A 19,251-nucleotide genomic window follows, 5' to 3' on the forward strand; every position below is an offset into this window, starting at 1 on the left:
ATAACAATAATAACCTCATTATATGATAACTCAAATAACAAATTTGATATGAAAAATATACTTTTCAAAACAAAACATTTTTAGTGAAAAAGGTAGCATTATTTTCACTTTTTTGCGAATCCCTACTGTCTGACTTAGTAGGAGACCGTTGCATTCTTTTATCTGCTTCATTCAGTCTATTATGATGAGTTGTTTGGATTGAAGTATATGAAGAAAATTTGTAGTCACATGTTTTCAGTATTGGAAAAGTGGTGGGTTTTTTTTTTGAGGTTTATTTATTTTCAGAGAGAGGGGAAGGGAGGGAGAAATAGAGGGAGAGAAACATGGATGTGAGTGAGGAACACTGATTGGTTGCCTTTTACATGCCTGCAACTGGGGACCTGCCCTGCAACCTAAGAATGTACCCTGACCAGGAATTGAACCAGCGTTTGTGGGATAATGCCCAATCCACTGAGCCACACTGGTCTGGGTGGAAAAGTATTTTTTTTTATTAAGGTATATTTAACGCCCAATGTTATATTAGTTTCAGGGAGAAATATTTTAATGGCCTTTTCAGATAATTCTTTGATATTACACCAAAACTTGACAAGTAGTAGTTTGTTAAAGGTTGGTTGTAATGTGGTGTTTGAAACCATATTAGTGGCCTTTTCATACTCTATTACGTTAAAATCTTAAGTTTGTCTTGCACTCTGAATGGTTGTTTTACCCATACATGATTCTGTGACATCATGCATTGACTGGCTGGAAAATATCGGTTCTTTGAGTTATGCATATCTTCCAAATATTGATACCCTTCATTATAAAATATTTTTAAAAATATCATTTGTTAATATCACCTCTGATCTCATCAGAGACATCTTTTAAGTACTGGGAAGCTGTCAGTCTCATGGTAGCAGATACAAGTTATCCAAAATTCAGATTTTGGCTTGAGAACTCAAATTTTATCATTGACAACAAATAATGTCAGTTTTCCTTGAAGTGAGTGAAAGACCGCATTCATTTGGAGAAAATGTCTACCAAATATGCAAGTCTGAGTAATCACAATTCTTTAAAATAAAAATCGTGTGAAATTTTTTTCAAAAATTGTATGAAATTTGTATCATTTCATGATAAAAGCAGCTAGTTCAATTTGCAATTTGGTTGCACAGATGCCTTTTCTCAGGATAACCATCACTCTTGAGTATGTAGAAGCAGTTATGTGTATTTCCCATTTTATCACAGAATATTAAAAAATGTGTGCTGAATGGTTGAAATTTAATAAAATTAATGATTTGTGCTGCTTCATCAAGGACACTCTTAAGTGAACAAGTGAACTGCCTCCCACCCCCCATTTTTTTAGACTATTGCTATGAAGAATGCAGTGACTGCTAGCACGGTTTGGTGCCATTGCCTTAACACTGCTAAAGCACCAGCAGTTTTGCCTACTATTGCCTTTACATCATCAGTACAAAAGTCAGCACAGTGAAAAGGTAAATCATATTTTAGTAGTATAATGAGAACAGTTTTGACCTCTTGGATCCCCTGAAGGGGCCTAGGGGTCCTCAGGGGTCAACTGACCCCATATTGAGGACTGCTTTTATACTAGCACGTAAACTTCTTGATGTCGAGGGTTTTTGTCTCATTCACTGATCTATCCCTTGTACCTAGGCCTGCCATCATCCTGGGGTGTTTTCCCTATCTCTACTGTGAAAGTACTTCTTTCAGTCTGGCTTGTCTTTGTTGGTTTACTGTTTGCTTTTGGTGGAGTGTGAGGTATAATTTTGAGACTTTGCATATTTGAAAATGTCTTTATTCTGATCTCATATTAGATCAATGATTGGGCTGAATATAGATTTTAGGTTGAGAAGCATTCCCACTTAGAATTTTGAAGGCAAGTCCCTGTTTTTCTATATTTCTATTTAGAAGTTCAATGCCTTTTATTGCGATTTCCCCATATTTTTCTCTTTAGAAGCTTCTGGGATCTTCTATATATTCCTGGTGTCTGAATTTCTATGAGATATGTCTGGTGTATGTCTTTTTAAATTCTTTGCCCCAGGGATTTTACCTCCTATTTTTAATCTTTTTCTTACCACATACTTTCTGTGAGTCATTTGAATTTACCATCTGATCCTATTTTTTTTACAAATCACCATTTGTTTAAATTTCAAGCTTTTTCTCCTGTTGTACGGATGTTCCTCCTATTGTGTTAGCTAGATCATCTACTTAATATGTTTTTGAGGAAAAAACGGATACTCTTCTTTGAAGTTTTCTTCTGCATGTTCCTGATTTACTATGAGTTGCTTTTTTTTCTTTCTGTTTTGGTTTCTCTTATGATGAAGGTTTTTGTTGTGCGATTGGTTACCCTTTTTTGTATAATCACTAAAAAGTTAAGAGAAAAATAGTTTACAGAAAAAAGTTTAAGGTTTGGGCTTATTAACTGGTGTGGTAGTTAATAGGGTAATTGGGTGAGAGCCTGGCTGTTTTTTGGGGGTACCTTGAAATATTTATAGTATACCTTTGTGGGTACTGTTCAGTTTTTGCCTAGATGAATCCTCTGCCGGAAATCTTGGATCCAAGCACACGGCGGGCTACAGTATTTACCATTAGCTGTAGATTTTCATGTACTTCCTTTAGCTTTTTAAAATTTAGCATCTCTCTGTCCTCTTTTACTGTGCCCCGGGACCTGGTGCTTTATTGTTCTGTCATTTTCCCCAAGTCCATCACTGCTCCTGGGATTGGGGATGAGTAGCACTTGTCTGGGTTGAATGGGGAAGGGGGCCTGGGAGGTTACTCCCTTTGTATAGACTTTTAATCAGTTCCCTTGTTTTTGAGTTCTGTGCCTCCTTGTACCCACTGTGGTAACGTGTCTTAAATTTCTGATGCTTTCTGATTTTTGCTATGTAAATTGGCTTTTCTCTTGTTGGAATTCTCTGCAGTTGCTTGATGTTCAGCTCTCTTAGCTCTAAATTCTCCATCTGTTTTTCATTTGCTAAAAATTTGTTGACGAATCTTGTCTTCTCCTCTACTCTCTGTATCTTTGTTAATTTATACTGTTTTTATTTTTATATTCTCATTTTAGTATTTTTAACAAGATAATGAGAACGTAAAAGCTCATGTTAAATGGTTATGTGTGAGTAAAGAAAATTTTTAACGGCGTAAAAGTGAAAACAACAATGTAAGAAAAAGCCAGGAAATAAGAACACTTGGATGACCATTATCACTCAGTTATGTACACATTCCGTAATGGAAATAAATACACACACACACACACACACACACACCGCAGTTATATAATGGATATCTGGCTACCAATGTAAGTGTTATATACACATGTTTAAATGTATGTATATATGTACATATATACTAAGTAAAGCCATAATTTCACAATCATAGCATTTTGAAGCTGGAAAGGATCATGGTGATCTTTTATTCAGCGCAGTTTCATTTTCCAATGAGGAAACTGGCTTAGATATGCTAGTGATTTACCGAAAGTTTAAAAATCAAGCCTTCCCAATGTTTTGTTGAACTGTGAAATGGTAGGAATGTGAACATCTCGAAGGTTCCAAACTATATTGAAATCTAATTCTGGCTCTAGGTAAAGAGCATAAAGTTTGGAATCCAATCCTAACAGCAGTTTTCAATTGCAGTCAGGGAAGAATACCTGACAGTTCTGAAAACTGTACTTTAATTTATTGTATTGCTTTGTTTAAAGTAATGGTATTGACCTTATTTTGAATGAATATTAAAGGAAAGTGAGAGATTTCTGTTTATCTCATCCATTAACCACTTAAATCTTAACCACTAATAGGATGGATCTTGCTTTTATATGAAATTGAAAGATAGCTAGTAACTGTCAGTAAAAATAAAAAAGATTGCATTTGAGAATCTAAAGGTTTACTTTAAAGTAAGATGAGTTTCTTACTAGCTAAGGTAATTCCTAAATATAAAAACTTTACATTTTAGTTCTGTACGTTTTTTCTTTTTATATACTAAATGTATAGATATTACCATAACCATATAGAAAATAGTTAAAAATTTTCCCAGTTTCATCACTTAAATATTATCAGTTTTTATTTTTGCCCTTACTCATATGTACATATTTTTAGATTGTCTCTATAGATAATAGTTTTAATAATGGTATAATGGATGTCTTCGTAATTGTCTTTTTTTTTTAAGAAAAACTTTTCAAATACATTCTTAGAAGTAGAATTGCTCTGTCAAAAAAAGCATCAACCTTTTTATGATAATTTATGTAAATTGTTAATTGCTTTCTGGAAGGATTATACCACCACTTTATTTAGATACTAGCAGTGTGAAGAGTTGACTGACTTCACTAGAACCTCATCAACCTTGGTACTTAAGTTAACATTTCCTCTCCCAAATTTCACAAGTTAAATGATGATGGTATATTTTTTCATTTTTTACTTTGTTGATGACTCATGGGTTGTTATCCATTTAAACATTTAGAATTTTCAGTTAGAAAAATGTAAGTCTAAAAGATAGTGAAATATGTTTTATCTTTAGGGAATACTTAAATGAATGATTAGATAGTTCATATCAAAACAAAATATTATATAATTAGATTGATAAGTTTAAAATGTAAGAAAATGTTACAATGAGCTGTCCTCAAGATTGATTCCTTTGAGAGACATTTGAAAAAATTTAGGACAAATTTAAGTTGTTCATAAATTATAAAAACAGTTGATATCTTAGAAGACTGTAATAGAGCTATTTTTCATACTTCCATCAAGAAGCCAGGTACATTTAAAATTCTACTTTAAGACTTAAAAAATTTTTATAAAGTTTAAAAAATTACTATATTAAATTTCATCTATGGTGTTATATGTTAGTAATAATTTTCTTTGAATTTAAACTTGTAGAAATGGGACGTCGTTCATCAGATACCGAAGAAGAAAGCAGAAGCAAGAGAAAAAAGAAACACCGTAGACGGTCATCTTCAAGTAGTTCTTCAGATAGTAGGACATATAGCCGAAGGAAAGGTGGAAGGAAATCAAGGTCAAAGTCAAGATCTTGGTCCAGAGATATTCAGCCTCGCTCACATTCTTATGATAGAAGGTGCCTTTCATAATTTTTACTTATATAGTAATAAGATGACATTCTCTAATTGAGAGTTCTTAAATTTTTGTACTTTGAATTTTTCTGGGTAAAACCTTTTTATTGTAGTAGTTAAGTATTTATGAGGGTTTAGTACCAACCCAGAGGTGCTTTTCTTTTTCCAGGCCCAGCCCATGAGTTTAGTGTTTCCTTCCTTTGGCTATTCTTTGTAGACAAGTAGTATACTAGTATATAGTTCTACTAGTAGTTTTACTAGTAAATGGTTCTACTAGTTCTGTAGTTCTCTATATTGTCTACTAGTACAGTACTTATATTCTACAATATTATCTGGTAATATTTGGAAGGATTGTATACTACTTAACACCCCTAAAATCTTAATTTGTACCTGATTCAGTCACTAAATTATGAAATCAGTCATCTGACTGTTCAAGAGGAGTAGCGCTTTGTCTCTCTTTGCTTAGGAAGGTGTAAGACAGTAAAAATGAGACATTTTTTAGAATCTGGATGATTTGTCCTTAATGCTCATAAACTTTTTTTAAATAGCAATGATATTTGACTATATTTTATTTCAGACGCAGGCATCGATCAAGCAGTAGCTCTTCTTATGGCTCTAGAAGAAAACGAAGTCGAAGTCGTTCAAGGGGTCGAGGGAAATCCTACAGAGTTCAGAGATCTAGGTCAAAAAGCAGAACAAGAAGGTATGCCATATCAGATATTCATTGCTTTGCAACACACGATTCCCAAATTCAGTAACCTAAAGCAACAGTCAGTTATTTTCTCATGATTTTATAATTTTGACTGAGCTCAGCTAGCAGTTCTTTTGCTATTCTCATTTGGGCCACTTCTGTAGTTACCTGATAGCTTGACTGAAACTAGATCGTCCACTGTGGCCCCAGTCTGCCATTTGGTGCTGGCTGTTGGTTATTGTCTGGGGTGCTTAGTCCTTCTGTGGCTTCTCATCCTCCAGTAGGCTGGGCTGGGCTTTTTCAAATGATGGAGGAAGTATTTCAAGAGGTTTTAGCAAGAGCAAAATATGTAAGATCTCTTAAGGTCTAGCCTCAGAAATAATCCTGTGTGATACGGAGTAAATGTTTGTGTCCCTCCCTAAATTTGTACCTTGAAGCTCTAATAATCTGATACAACTATATTTGGAGAAAGGATCTTTTGGGGGGTAATTAGAGTTAAATTAGGTCATAGGGTAGGTCCCTAATCCAGTGGGGCTGGCAGCTTTATAAGAAGAGGGAGAGAGAGATACCTGTTTTATTGCTGTGCTCAAGGGCCAGAACATACAGAAAATAGCCTAACTGGAAAGAGTGGTGTATTTTGGGCAATGGTTGAAAATAGGTTGAATAGAATGGGGGGGGAGACTATGGTATTGAGGCACTTGATAAAAGTATGCATTTAGAAGTTATTGCAAGTTTTTGAGCAGAAGAGGATTAGGGTAAAACAGGAATTCAGTAAGATCAGCTTCTTTTCTCTGCTTAGATCTTGTGTTATTAGGTTCTAGTCATGGGAGTATATTAGCAGTCTGATTTTATTATCTAGGCATAAAATTTTATAAATCTCTCTGTGAATCTGAAGATGGATAATAGCAATACAGTCCAGATGTTTAGCCTTTCTGACCTTCTATTATTTGGACTCAGTTTTCTCTCCTTAGTATACATTCCAGGAATAAGCCACTATGTATTACATGCCTTTGTTCTCTATACATATTCCTGAGTTGCTAGCTTTGTTTTGTTGAGCGTGCTTTCTTCAGTTACTTGCAACCTTTAAATTCTCTTCCTCTTTAAATCCTTTTGACTTTTACCTTTTTGCTCTTTAATTTTCTTCTTCGTTAAATCCTTACTTGATTTTTACTTTTTCACTCCCAAGTCAAATTTAATCCCTCCTTTCTTTTATCTACCATCACATAGTGGCTCCTAATATGTAAGTTATATTGTGAATATTATGTCTCTCTTATGCTCATGTATTATAAACTCTTACCTGGGGAATCTCTTGGTACCTAGTGTAATGCCTTGCTTAGTAAACATGCTTTGATTGATTGGATCATTAATTGGAGAATGAAGTTAGGTAGAGAGCTGGGTTTTGTAGTAAGGAAAAGTTTTATTGATTTGTAGAAGGAAAGCTTTATTTTGGATGTATTGATTTGTCTAAAAGGAGGCTGATTACCAGAAAACAACTTCAATCGAAATTTCCTACCAGTGGGAATAGAAATAATAATCCATGCTTTTGTATGTGTTTTTCAGTTTATAGAGTATTTTCACATACCTAGAGTCAGTTACCAGTAACAAGAGTTTGATTAGGAAAACAGAAGCCAGTGAATTTCAAGCAACAGGATTTTAACACAAGGAATTAAAGGCTTATATAATTTTTGGAAGGGTTCAGGGAATTAGGGAAGCTGTCACTGATTATTTCAGCCTGAAGCATTGAAGTTGGTTGATTTCTCAGAGTTCACTGGAAACCTTAAGAACTCTCCAGATTTGTTGCAACAGAATGGGTGGTTGTCAAGAAACTACCCGCCTGGGAGCTGCTTCATCTGCCCAACTATGTACCTACAACAGCCTCCAGAGGGAAATCTGGAAATGTTCATTTCTTTTCTTTTGCAATGCAAGGAAGACCTTAAAAGTAATGGCAGTAATGTGTAGTCAACAATAAAGTATCCAGCACGGTGTTCAGTAATCTGAGTTTTCTAACTATGTCAAGCTGTCATGCAGGGTAATACCTTTATTTTGTATATGAGGCAACAACTTCAGAGCTTATTCAAAACAGCAACTTCTCAGCCTCTTGCAGGGCCACTTCTGCATTTAACTCCAATAACCAAATAATCTGGAAACACTGGGAAGTCCTAAGTTTTTAGACAATACATTATCCATGTCCTATATTGTATGTACTATATTATTTTGGAAAATATGTTTTAGGATTTTTTTTCCAAAATGTTTAAACTGAGTTTCTAAATCTTGGTTTAACAAGAAAATTGAACAACTCATTCTTTGAACAGTTTAGTTAATCCAGGCTTTACTTTAAATAGAGAAGATGAAAATAATGAATTTTCCATAGAAAAAGTACTATATGACTTCAAATCTGAAAGTGTGTTGTTAATTATCTCTGTGCTTTTTAATAGAAACAAATGATTCCAGTCATGGAAAGTCAAAGAGAGAAAACTTGGTTTTTACAGGTGTTAAAAATAAATGAAAGATGAGGCATGTCTTGGGGGGTGACAGGAGGAGGGGAGTCAAGTGTGTGAAGTTTGATGGCGTTACCATGGGTACATAGAGTAGTTAGGAGATTGTGTTGTGTAATTATATCAGTTTTTATGGTCTACTCACGCTGTGACGTGTATCGTGTCACTTTTGCAACAGTGAGAAAACTACTCCTATTATGTATGGTGTGTTTACTTATTTCCTCAATTGTAGAATACACAGAAGGTAGTTTCAGAACTGCTGATGTATACCTCCATGAAAAACAAACTTATAAACTAGAGTTTAATATTTTTACAGTTCTTTTTATCTTTACTCTAGGATATGTAGTTCTCCTCCCCACTTCATTGTGGTTGGTTTCTTTGAAGAGTTAATTTGTTTCTGTTTATATTTCATTGTTAAGTTTTTTATTCCCCCAAAGTTTTAAAATTTTAGTTGCTTATTTGTTATTGCAAAAGACAGCACTATACTGAAAGGTGTACGCAGAAGTATCGCCTCCCTCTGTCCCTTCTGTCTTGGTCCTAACCACCCATCGCCTAGGTAACCAACCCTATTATTTTAGTGGCTTAGCTTTCCTTTGTTTCTTTGTAAAGAAAGCAGTAGTTATATCGATGGCATACTGTAGATACTCTTGCACTTTGTTTTTTTGTTTTTGTTTACTAATTTATCTTGGAAATCACTCTTTATCAATTAATAGTAATTTTGCTCATTTTTTATAGTTGCTTAGTACTTCATTGTGTGGATGTATCATAATTTTTTTTAGCCCATCTCCTAGGTGTGAACATTAATAATACCCTCAATATTTTGCAGTTACTAAAAGCTGCTACTATTAACCTTGTGCATGGGTACTTTTGTATGGTTGTACGTTCATGGTAAACTTCTCAAAGTAGGATTGCTGGATCAAACGGTAAATATTTGGCCCTGGCCTAGTGGCTCAGTTAGAGCTGTGTCCCTACATGCCAAGGTTGTCGTTCAGTCTCCTGTCAGGGCACACACAAAAAGCAGCCAGCTCGCCCTGGCCAGGTGGCTTGGTCGGAGCACCATCCCTTAAACCAAAAGGTTATGGTTTCAGTCCCTTGTCAGGGAATGTGTGTGGGAGGCAGCTGGTGGGTGATGTTTCTCTTACATTGCTGTGCCTTCGTCTCTCTTTGCCTCTCTTTCTCTCTCCTCCTCCTCCTTCCTCCCTCTCCCTCCCTTTTTTTCCCTCTCTCTCTAAAATCAATAAAAACTGTCCTCAGGTGAGGATTAAAAAAAAAAATCAAGAAGCAGCAACCAGTGAATGCATAAATACTTGGAACAGCAGATCAATGTTTCTCTCTCTCACTCATTCTCTCCCCACCTTCCTCTCTCTAAGAGCAATTTTTTTAAAAAGTAAATGCTTGTTGTTTGGTTAGAAATTGCCAAATCCCTGTCAGTAATGTATGAGAGGCCTGTTTCCTTACTGACTTACCAGTAGAATGTGTTGTCACTTTTAAATGTTTGCCAGTATCACAGGTGAGAAATTGTACTTTTTTTGTAGTTTTAGTTTTTATTTCTTTTTCTTAGAAGTGAGGTTGACCATCTTTTTGTATGTTTGAGGGCCATTATTCTTTTTTGCTTGTGAACTTTTGCTTCATGTCTTTTGGGTTTTCCATCTTTTTTTCTTCAGGTTTTAAGAGGTACTAGATATATTAGTCCTTTAGCTGTGATACGTATACATATAACAAATATTTTCTCTTTGTTTTTCAGTTGTCTTCTGACTTTATTATGGTGGCTATCCAAAAGATTTTTTTGTTTTATGTCGTTATATTTATCATTCATTCGTCACATTTTTCCTTAACTTCAGAATGTAGAGAAATAGTTTTCTTACATCCAGATGATATAGATGAATATATTGATGTGTTTTCTGTATATCTGATTGTTTGATTTTGGGTCTTTTATATATTTGGATTTATTCTTTTTTTTTGAATTTTTTGGAATCACATTGGCTAATAAAATTATGTAGGTTTCAGGGTACAATTCTATAATATATCGTCTGTATGTTGTATAGTATGTTCACCACCCCAAGTCAAATTTCCCTCCATCACCATTGGGCCCCCTTTTACCATCTAGATTTCTTCTTGGTTGTGATATGAGTTATGGACCTTCCCCCCCACCCCCCAATTGGCTGTTATGTCACCATTTATTAAAAGGTTCATCTTTATCCCAGTTGTGATGCTCCTTTTATTGTATAATATACTAAATTCCTTAGTACTTGGGTCTGTTTCTTGATTTTATCTACGTTTTACTGATCTGCTTGTCTATTTATGCACTAGTGCCACACTTACAGAAACTTTATAGTATATTTTAATGTTGGATAGACCTAGTTTCCCCTTTCACTTTTAGCTTTTCTTTTTCAATATTTTCCTGGCTATTCTTGTCCTGTGAACTGTTTATTTTTTCACATAATCTTTGGTATTAATTTATTTAGATTAATTTAAAAAAAACTTGTCGATGTTGTGATTAAGATTTTATTAAACTTACAAGTTAAGGAGAACTGACATCTTTATCATGTTGAGTTGTTCTAAAAGTAAAAGGATAGTTTTCCATTTGTCCTAGTTTTTTAATGTTCAGGAATGTTTTAAAGTTTTCCTCATATCAGTTTTACTCATTTCCTGATAACTTTATTCTAAAGTATTTTAGCTTTTTTACTGCTATTATAAATGAGGTTTTCTCTATCATTATAATATCTAAATAGTTATTGTTTCTATACGTGATGTCTACAGAAGTCTACATTTATTTTACCTTTTCCCCGGCTTTATTGGGATATAATTGACATTTAACATTATGTAAGTTTTAAAGTGTACAATGTATTGATTCGATACACTTGTGTACCACAGGATTATTACCACCATAGACTTAGCTGACACTTCCCTCACATCACATAATCACCATTTTTTATTTTTGTGGCAACAACATTTAAGATCTCTTTTGGAAACTTCCAAGTATATATACAGTGGAATGCTAATAACTATCATCAACATGCTGTACCTTGGATCCTCAGAGCTTATTCATCTTACAGCTGGAAGTTTGTACTCTTTGACCCAATTGCCCCCACTCCTTAGCTCCCAGTAAACACCACCAGTCTAGTCTTAGTTTCTGAGTATGGCTTTTTTAGATTCCACATATAAATGGTATCATATAATATTTATCTTTCTGTGTCTGACTTATTTCACTTAACATGATACCCTCAGGGTTCATACATGTTGCTGCAAATGGCAGGATTATGTTCTTTCTTGGCTGAAGAACATTCTGCTTTCTGGTGTGTGTGTGTGTGTGTGTGTGTGTGTGTGTACGCACTACATCTGTCTTATCCATTTATCTATTGACGGATCCTTAGGTTTTTTCCATATCCTGGCTGTTGTGAATAGTGCTGCAAAAAATATGGGAGTGCAGATATTGCTTTAAGATCCTATTTTCATTTCCTTTGAATATATACCCAGGGATTTTTGTATAAGGGTTCGTTTTTCCTCACATTGTAACCACCACTGGTAATCTTTGGTCTTTCTAATGATAGCCATTTTAACAGGTGTGAGTTGGTATATTTTACTATGGTTTTGCACTTTCCTGATGATTAGTGATGTTGAGCATCTTTTCATGTACCTGTTGACCATTTGTATCTTTTCTTTGAAACTATATATTCAGATCCTTTGCCTATTTGTTAATTGGATTGTTTGTTTGTTTTGCTATTGAGTTGTATGAGGGTTTTATATATTTTAGATATTAACCTCTGTTTCTGTATGTGACTTGCAAATATTTTCTCCCATTCAGTAAGGTTGCCTTTTCATTTTGTTAATTTGATTTTTACTTTTATTGCCTTTGCTTTTCGTGTCAAACCGCCCCCCCCCCACCCCCACAATTATTGCAAAGGCTGAAGTCAAGATTACCTCCTGTTTTGTTTTTTTTTTCTAGGAGTTTTATGGTTATAGGCCTTACATTCATGTCTTTAATCCATTCTGCATTGAGTTTTGTGTATGGTGTAAAATAGTGGTCCAGGTCCAGTTTCACTCTCTTGCATCTGGCTGTCTAGTTTTCTCAGCAGCATTTATTGAAGAGACTCCCCATATATACTTAGCTCTTTTGTCATAAATTAATTGACCTTACCTGTGTGAGGTAAGGTCAGTTAATTTATTTCTGGGCTTCTATTCTGTTTCATTGATCTGTGTGTCTATTTTTATGTCAGTTCCATATGGTTTTGATAACTACAGCTTTGTAATGTAGTTTAAAATCAGAAAACATGATGTGCTTAACTTTTTCTTCTTTCTCAACACTACTTTGGCTATTAGTGGTCTTTTATGACTACATACAAATTTTAAGATTGTTTGTTCTATTTCTAGGAACAGTGCCATTGGAATTTTGATAGAGATTGCTGCGAATCTAGATTACTTTAGATAGTATGAATTTTAAAATTTTATATGCTACTACTTTACTCAGTTCTTTTTGAGTTAATTTTAGCATTGATTCTCCCTAGTTTATCAGATATACTATCATATCATCTCTAAATAAAATGTTTTAGTTTTCTAATTCTTCCTTTTCCTTTGTCCTATCAATTTGATGGCCTTTAATGCCCATAAAATACTGATTAGTAGTGGAGATGATATCCATCCCTGTCTTTTTCCTGATTTTAGAGTAAATATCTCTAGTGTTTCCTGATTAAAAAGTATGCTTGCTCTAGGGCTAAAGTGTATATATTGCCTCATGTTAAGAAAGGGTCTATCAGTTCTTTTTTTGTTTTCCAGGAATGAATACTAAATTTTGTTGAAGGCTTTTTTATCATGTGTGGACATAATGAAAGAACTAATCTTGCATTTCTGGAATAAATGTCAGTTAACCCTGGTGTGTCATTTTCTTAATTTGTTGTGGTGTTCTGTTCACTACTTTAAATACTTCTACATTGATATTCATATGTGATTTCGTTTTTCTTTTTTGTATTGGTTTATCAAGTTTTAGGTATTATTATCTTTGCTTCACACAGAGAAGTATAAGTTTTTCTTCGTTTTTGATGTTCTCAAACAATTTGTGGAGAATTGGAACTATCTGCTCTTTGAAATTTTGTTAGATTTGTGAAACATCTGAGTGGTGGTCTTTTGTTGAGTGGCTGATTGACAACTTTATTTCTTCAACAGAAATTGATCAATTTAAACTCTATATTTCTTATAGTTTTAATTTTGGTAAACAGTATTTTTCCAGTGTATTGTTCATTTCATCTGTATTTTGAAATATATTTACCAAGAAGTATGTAAAGTAGTTCCTTGTGAGTAAAATTTCTTTTTCTATTTAAGTGTTATTTTCCTTACTGTTTATCATTTTGTGTATTTGGGCATTTTTGCTTTACCTCTGCAAGGTAATTCCTTATGATTAAAATTTTTTTTTCTGTTTAAATGCTGTTTTCCTCATTGTTTATTACTTTGTGTATTTGAGCATTTTGGTTTATTTAAGTTAGCTGGTCTTTTTCTTGTTTGTAATTTTTAAAAAAATTGATTTTGACTTATTCCTTAGGTTTTCTGTTTTTTTGTTATCTACCTTATTAATTGTTTTTATTCTTATTTCCTGCTTTGTGCGTTCTTTTGTTTTAATTTGTTATTCTTTGTTTAGCCTTTTGATCTGGGAATTTATTTACATTTGTGTTTTACTCCTATAGATACATAGCATGTTTTATTTATCTGTTCATCCATCAGTGGATGTTTAGGTTGCTTCACATCTTGGACACAGTGAATAATAGTATAATGAACTTGGGTGTGCTAATATCTCTTAAAAATTCTGATTTTGTTTGTTTGTTTGTTTTGGATATATACCCAGGAGTGGAATTGTTGAATCATATGGTAGTTTTATTTTTAATTTTTTGAAAAACCTCCATATTGTGTTCAATAACAGCTGCACCATTTTACAACTTGACCAACAGTGCACAAGTGTTTCAAATTCTCCACATCCTTGCCAACGCTTGTTAATTTTTTCTTTTATGGTGGTCATCCAACAAGTGTGACATCTAGTGGTTTTGATTTGCATTTCCCTGGTGATTTAGCAGTGTTGAGAATCTTTTCATGTGCCTATTGGCCATTTATACATCTTCTTTGGAGAAACGTTTATTTGAATCTTTTGACCAATTTTTATCTGTTTCTTTGTTAATGAATTGTAGGAATGTTTGTTTATATATTCTGGATAGTAACCCCCTATTCTGTGCATGATTTGCAGATATTTTCTCAACTTGATAGACTATCATTTCACTCTATTGATTTCCGTCTTTCCCTGTTCAGAAGCTGTAGTCCCATTTGTCTACTTTTGCTTTTGTTACCTAAGTCATATGCAAGAAATCATTGCTCATTCCAATCTCATGAAGCTTTTCCCCTATGTTTTCTTCCAGGAATTTTATAGTTTTAGATCTTATGTTTATTTCTCTAATCCATTTTGATTTTTGATGTATATAAGGTATAAGATAAGGGTCCATTTTTATTCCTTTGCATATGGTAATTGTTTTCCCAACGTTTGTCATTTCCTGTTTGTGTAGTCTTGTTACCATTGTCAAACATCATTTGACCATATACATGAGGGTTTATTTCTGGGCTCTATTTCTGGTTTATTCTGTTACATTAGTCTATGTATCTCTCTGTAGCCACTATCATATAGTTTTGATTACTGTAGTTTTGCAACATATTTTGAAATCAGGAAGTAGGAAGCCTCCTGGGTTATTCTCTCCTAAGAATGTTTTAATTATTAAGGGTCTTTTTAGATTCCATATCAATTTTAGAGTTTTTTTCCATTTCTGAAAAAATGTCATTGGGATTTTGATAGAGATTACACTGACTCTGTAGAGAATTTCAGTAGTATGGACAGTTTAACAATATTAAGTCTTCCCAGGCCATGAATATGGGATGTCTCTCCATTTATTTGTATCATCTTTAATTTCTTTCACCAATGTTTTGCATTTCGAAGTGCAAAAACTTGCCTCCTTGGTTAAGTTTATTGCTGATACATGTCCAAGGGCAAGGAAAACAAAGGAAAAAATAAACAAAAAGGGAATCTACTCTATGGGAGAACGTATTTGACAATGATGTATCAGACAAGGGTTTCATCTCCAAAATATATAAAGAACTCATATGACTCAATGGCAGAAAGACAAACATTCCAATTAAAAAATGGGCGAGGGACCTGAATAGACAATTCTCCAAGAAGGACATATTGATGGCCCATAGAAATATGAAAAAAATACCCAACATCACTGGCAACCAGAGAGATGCAAGTCAAACCTCAATGAGATTACCACCTCACACCTGCCAAAATGGCTATCATTAATAAATCAACAAACAACAAATGCTGGTGAGAATGTGAAAAAAAGGGAACTCTAGTGCACCGTTGGCTAGAGTGGAGAATGGTGCAGCCACTTGGGAAAGCAGTATGAAGTTTCCTTACAAAATTAAAAATGGAACTGCCTTTTGATCCAGCAATTCCACTTCTGGGGATACATCCAAATAATCCAGAAACAACAATTCAAAATCATATGTGCACCACTGTGTTCATAGCAGCACTATTTATAATAGCCGTATGCTGGAAACAGCCAAAGTGCCTGTCAGTAGATGAGTGGATTAAAAAACTGTGGTACATTTACACAGCAGTAAAAAATAAAGAACTCCTACCTTTTGTGACAGCATGGATGGAACTGGAGAGCATTATGCTAAGTGAAATAAGCCAGGAGGTGAAAGACAAATACCATATGATCTCATATAACTGGAATCTAAGGAACAAAATAAAGAGCAAAATAGAATCAGAGGCACAGAAACAAGGAATGAACTGATAGCTGTGAGAGGGGAGTCGGGAGCTTGGAAGTGGTTAAAAGAAGGTAAAGAGATTACATAGAGAACATAGATGTATTGCCCATTGACATGAAAACGACGTGGAGATTATGGGAAGGGGGGGGTTGGGGTGGAGGACAAAGGGGGGAAACTGGGACAACTGTAATAGCATAAACAATTAAAAAGAAAGAGCTGGAATGTTGAACGCATGTTCCACTTTTGTGTTCTTCCATACCATCCAAAGGAGAAGTCATGAGCCAAGCTGAGCTGTGTCCAGCTTTCCGGAGAGGTTGTTACTAGTAAAGTGATGGCTTTTACCTAGTTCATTGTGGCTGTTTTTGGCTTTGTGCTTGCCTAGGGTACTGCATTTTTATTGATTTCTGGAATTCTCATGAAGATATTTTGGTCCATATATTATGTTTTATGTTGTTCTCTGTAGGGTGAATGGAACCTGGGACTTCTGGTTCTGCCATCTTGCGGACATCATTCTCATGATTTTTTATGTATGGTATGAGGCATGGGTAGAGGTTCATCTGTTTTCTTTTTTCCTATGGTGGTCTAGCACCATTTAAAAAACGTTTTAATTACTTATAGAGTAATCTGGGTGCCTTTGTCAAATACCAATTGACTTTGTAAAAGTGATTCTGTTTCTAGGCTGTCTGGTTCCATTGACCTCTGTTTTTATACCAGTACCCCACCCACCACTTTGATTATTATAATTTTATAGTAAGTTTTAAAATCAGGAATTATTTTTGTATTTCCATATGACTTTTATTATTGGCTTGACAGTTTCTCAAACATTCCTACTGGAAGTTTTATTGGGAGTTCATTGATTCAATAGATTAGGAGAATTGACATCATAACAAAATAAATTGAATCTTCCCATCTACAAACATGGTCTCTTTCTCCATTATTTTGGATTTTTTAAATTTCTCCCAACAGTGTTTTGTAGTTTACAGTATAGCAGTCTTGCACATCTTTTGTTAAATTTATTTTAAATTTTTTGATATTATTAAAACGGAATTCTTTCCAAAAATTTGCTCCCAATGTATAAAAATATAATTGACTATATATTGTATATTTTGTATTTTGCACAGTGTATATTTTATGTTTATATATATTTATCATAAGTCTTGTAACCTTGCTAATCATAGATTCTAGTAGATATTTTGAGTGTACCTTAGAATTTTTCTGCCAAAGCAGTGATATTAATCTGAAAATTGAGAGTTTTACTTCTCTTCCTTAAACTGCATCATTTACTCAGTTTGTGGCTTTTTGCATTGTCTAGGGTTTTCATTTAGCGTTGAAGAAAAGTGGTGATCACGATTGGGTACCCTTGCCATTTTTTCTATCTTAGAAGGAAAGACTTTCACCTTCACATTTGATGTTAGCTATAGGTTTTTTGTGACTGTCCTTTATAAAACTGAAGAAGAGCCTTCTATGTTTCTTGTTTGCTGTTACCTTTTTTTGGAATAAAAAGGTGTTGATTTTTGTCAAAATATCTTTTTTTTACCTATCGAGATGATTGTGGCTTATTTCTGGTACACTTTTATCTTTTTTTATTCTCACTTATTTTCTTGCTTTGGTTTTTAAATTTGCTGGGCACTTCTATAGATTGAAGACTGCAGTCTGATTTTCTTTTTATTGCCTCACATGGAGCTAAAATAATGCCATATACTACACCATATCCAAATGACCCGTTGAATGTAGTTGACATTGAGGATTTTTACAGGTTGAGTCATGAGCTAGGAATTCGTTCCTAAACACATATTTCCTGGTGTTATTGACTCTTTGGCGTGAATCTTTTTTCTTAATAGCAATATATTTTGATTTTAATTCAAGAGTGAAATTGAAGATTGTGTGATGTGTGGTAATCATTGTCTTAGGTGATTTCTTAGAATTGTGCATCCTCTTACTGCATATGTGTCAATGTAACATATTCTCAGTAGAAACCTTTAATAATTTCTAATTTCAATTATTGATGTTAAGTTTTTTAAAGTAATTATAAATTTGTTTATAAAATATCTGGTACTTATTTCACTTACATAGCAGTTACTATATATAGACTATTTTGCTATAGTTTGAAAACACAAGGAATGGCATTTCAAATCAGCCATTTCTTAAATGTATACTTTTGTTTCATTTCCTGCTTTTCTCTTTCATGCTGCAAATATGTCTGTGTACATAGATATTGGCAGACGTAATAAATTTTAAGGAATTAATGAATTCTAACTATTTTTCCTGTTCCATAAAGTGCAGTGTTTCAATTGCCCTATTTCTGTGGTTCTTTTCAATTCAGTGCTATTGAATATATAGGTTTCTCTTCAAGAAGCATGTAGGCTAAGTGTGATGATAAGATAAGCACACCCCGTGCACATATTGCACACACACCCTCATGTTCACACACACAAGAGACAAGCACTGGATGATACAGTTTAAATGTACTAATTGTATTCCGTGGATTGCAGGTGTGAATAACATTGAGGAAGAGCATGATTAGAGATCATAGAGAAAATAAGGAAAATTTTTATTAAGAATGTGTTATTACAGGAAGTACAAGTAAGAAATACTTATTAATTGGAAAGAGAGAGAAACATAATTTCTGAAAACCCATTTACCTAGTAATAGTATATTGAAAATACTTTGTAAACTGTAAAAGCCGGTAACAATGTTGAGGTTTTAAAAAATTTTATTTTAATTATTAATTTTATATACTACAACACACTTGTGAGTTTGCTTCTATATTATCATGTTTTACTAGTTTTACAGATTTTTAAAATGTTTAATTCTCATTTTCTCCATGTCTCATTTATCCATTTAAGGAACAAAGGACAGTGTTTCTGTGTTTTCAGTTTTTCTCTTGTCCTTTTCTAAGTATTAAAGAGAAAGATTGTACCTGATTTTAACAGTGTAGTAGTTCTTCAACTTGATTAATGTTGAATTTTTTTAATTTAAAAGTTAGATTAGCTTCTTTAAAATCATAAGATTATTACTTCACATAAAAATAATCAAACACATGATTCTTAGTCACATAATAAAATTAAGTATTAAGTATCTGAGAATCATAATTAACTCTTTACTGAGGGATCTGTGCTTTTCTTGTTTTTGTAATGTTTTCCTCCTCATGTACTGCCTGCACTGTATTGCTTTACTGAGTTTTACAGGATTTTTAGTCAATGAGTGAAATCAGAGCT

General features: G+C 33.7%; 1 protein-coding gene across 1 annotated transcript in view; it reads left to right on the forward strand.

The window, feature by feature from the left end:
- RSRC1 (arginine and serine rich coiled-coil 1) overlaps positions 1-19,251 on the forward strand; it is a 333,501-nt gene that overhangs the window by 7,360 nt on the left and 306,890 nt on the right. The window contains exons 2-3 of the mRNA XM_036017604.1: positions 4,860-5,055; positions 5,628-5,753. Of these exons, the coding sequence (XP_035873497.1) occupies positions 4,862-5,055; positions 5,628-5,753 (320 nt within the window). The 5' untranslated portion in view covers positions 4,860-4,861. The remainder of the gene's footprint in view (positions 1-4,859; positions 5,056-5,627; positions 5,754-19,251) is intronic.

The sequence above is a fragment of the Phyllostomus discolor genome, chromosome 2 (assembly GCF_004126475.2).
Source record: "Phyllostomus discolor isolate MPI-MPIP mPhyDis1 chromosome 2, mPhyDis1.pri.v3, whole genome shotgun sequence".
NCBI lineage: Eukaryota > Metazoa > Chordata > Mammalia > Chiroptera > Phyllostomidae > Phyllostomus > Phyllostomus discolor.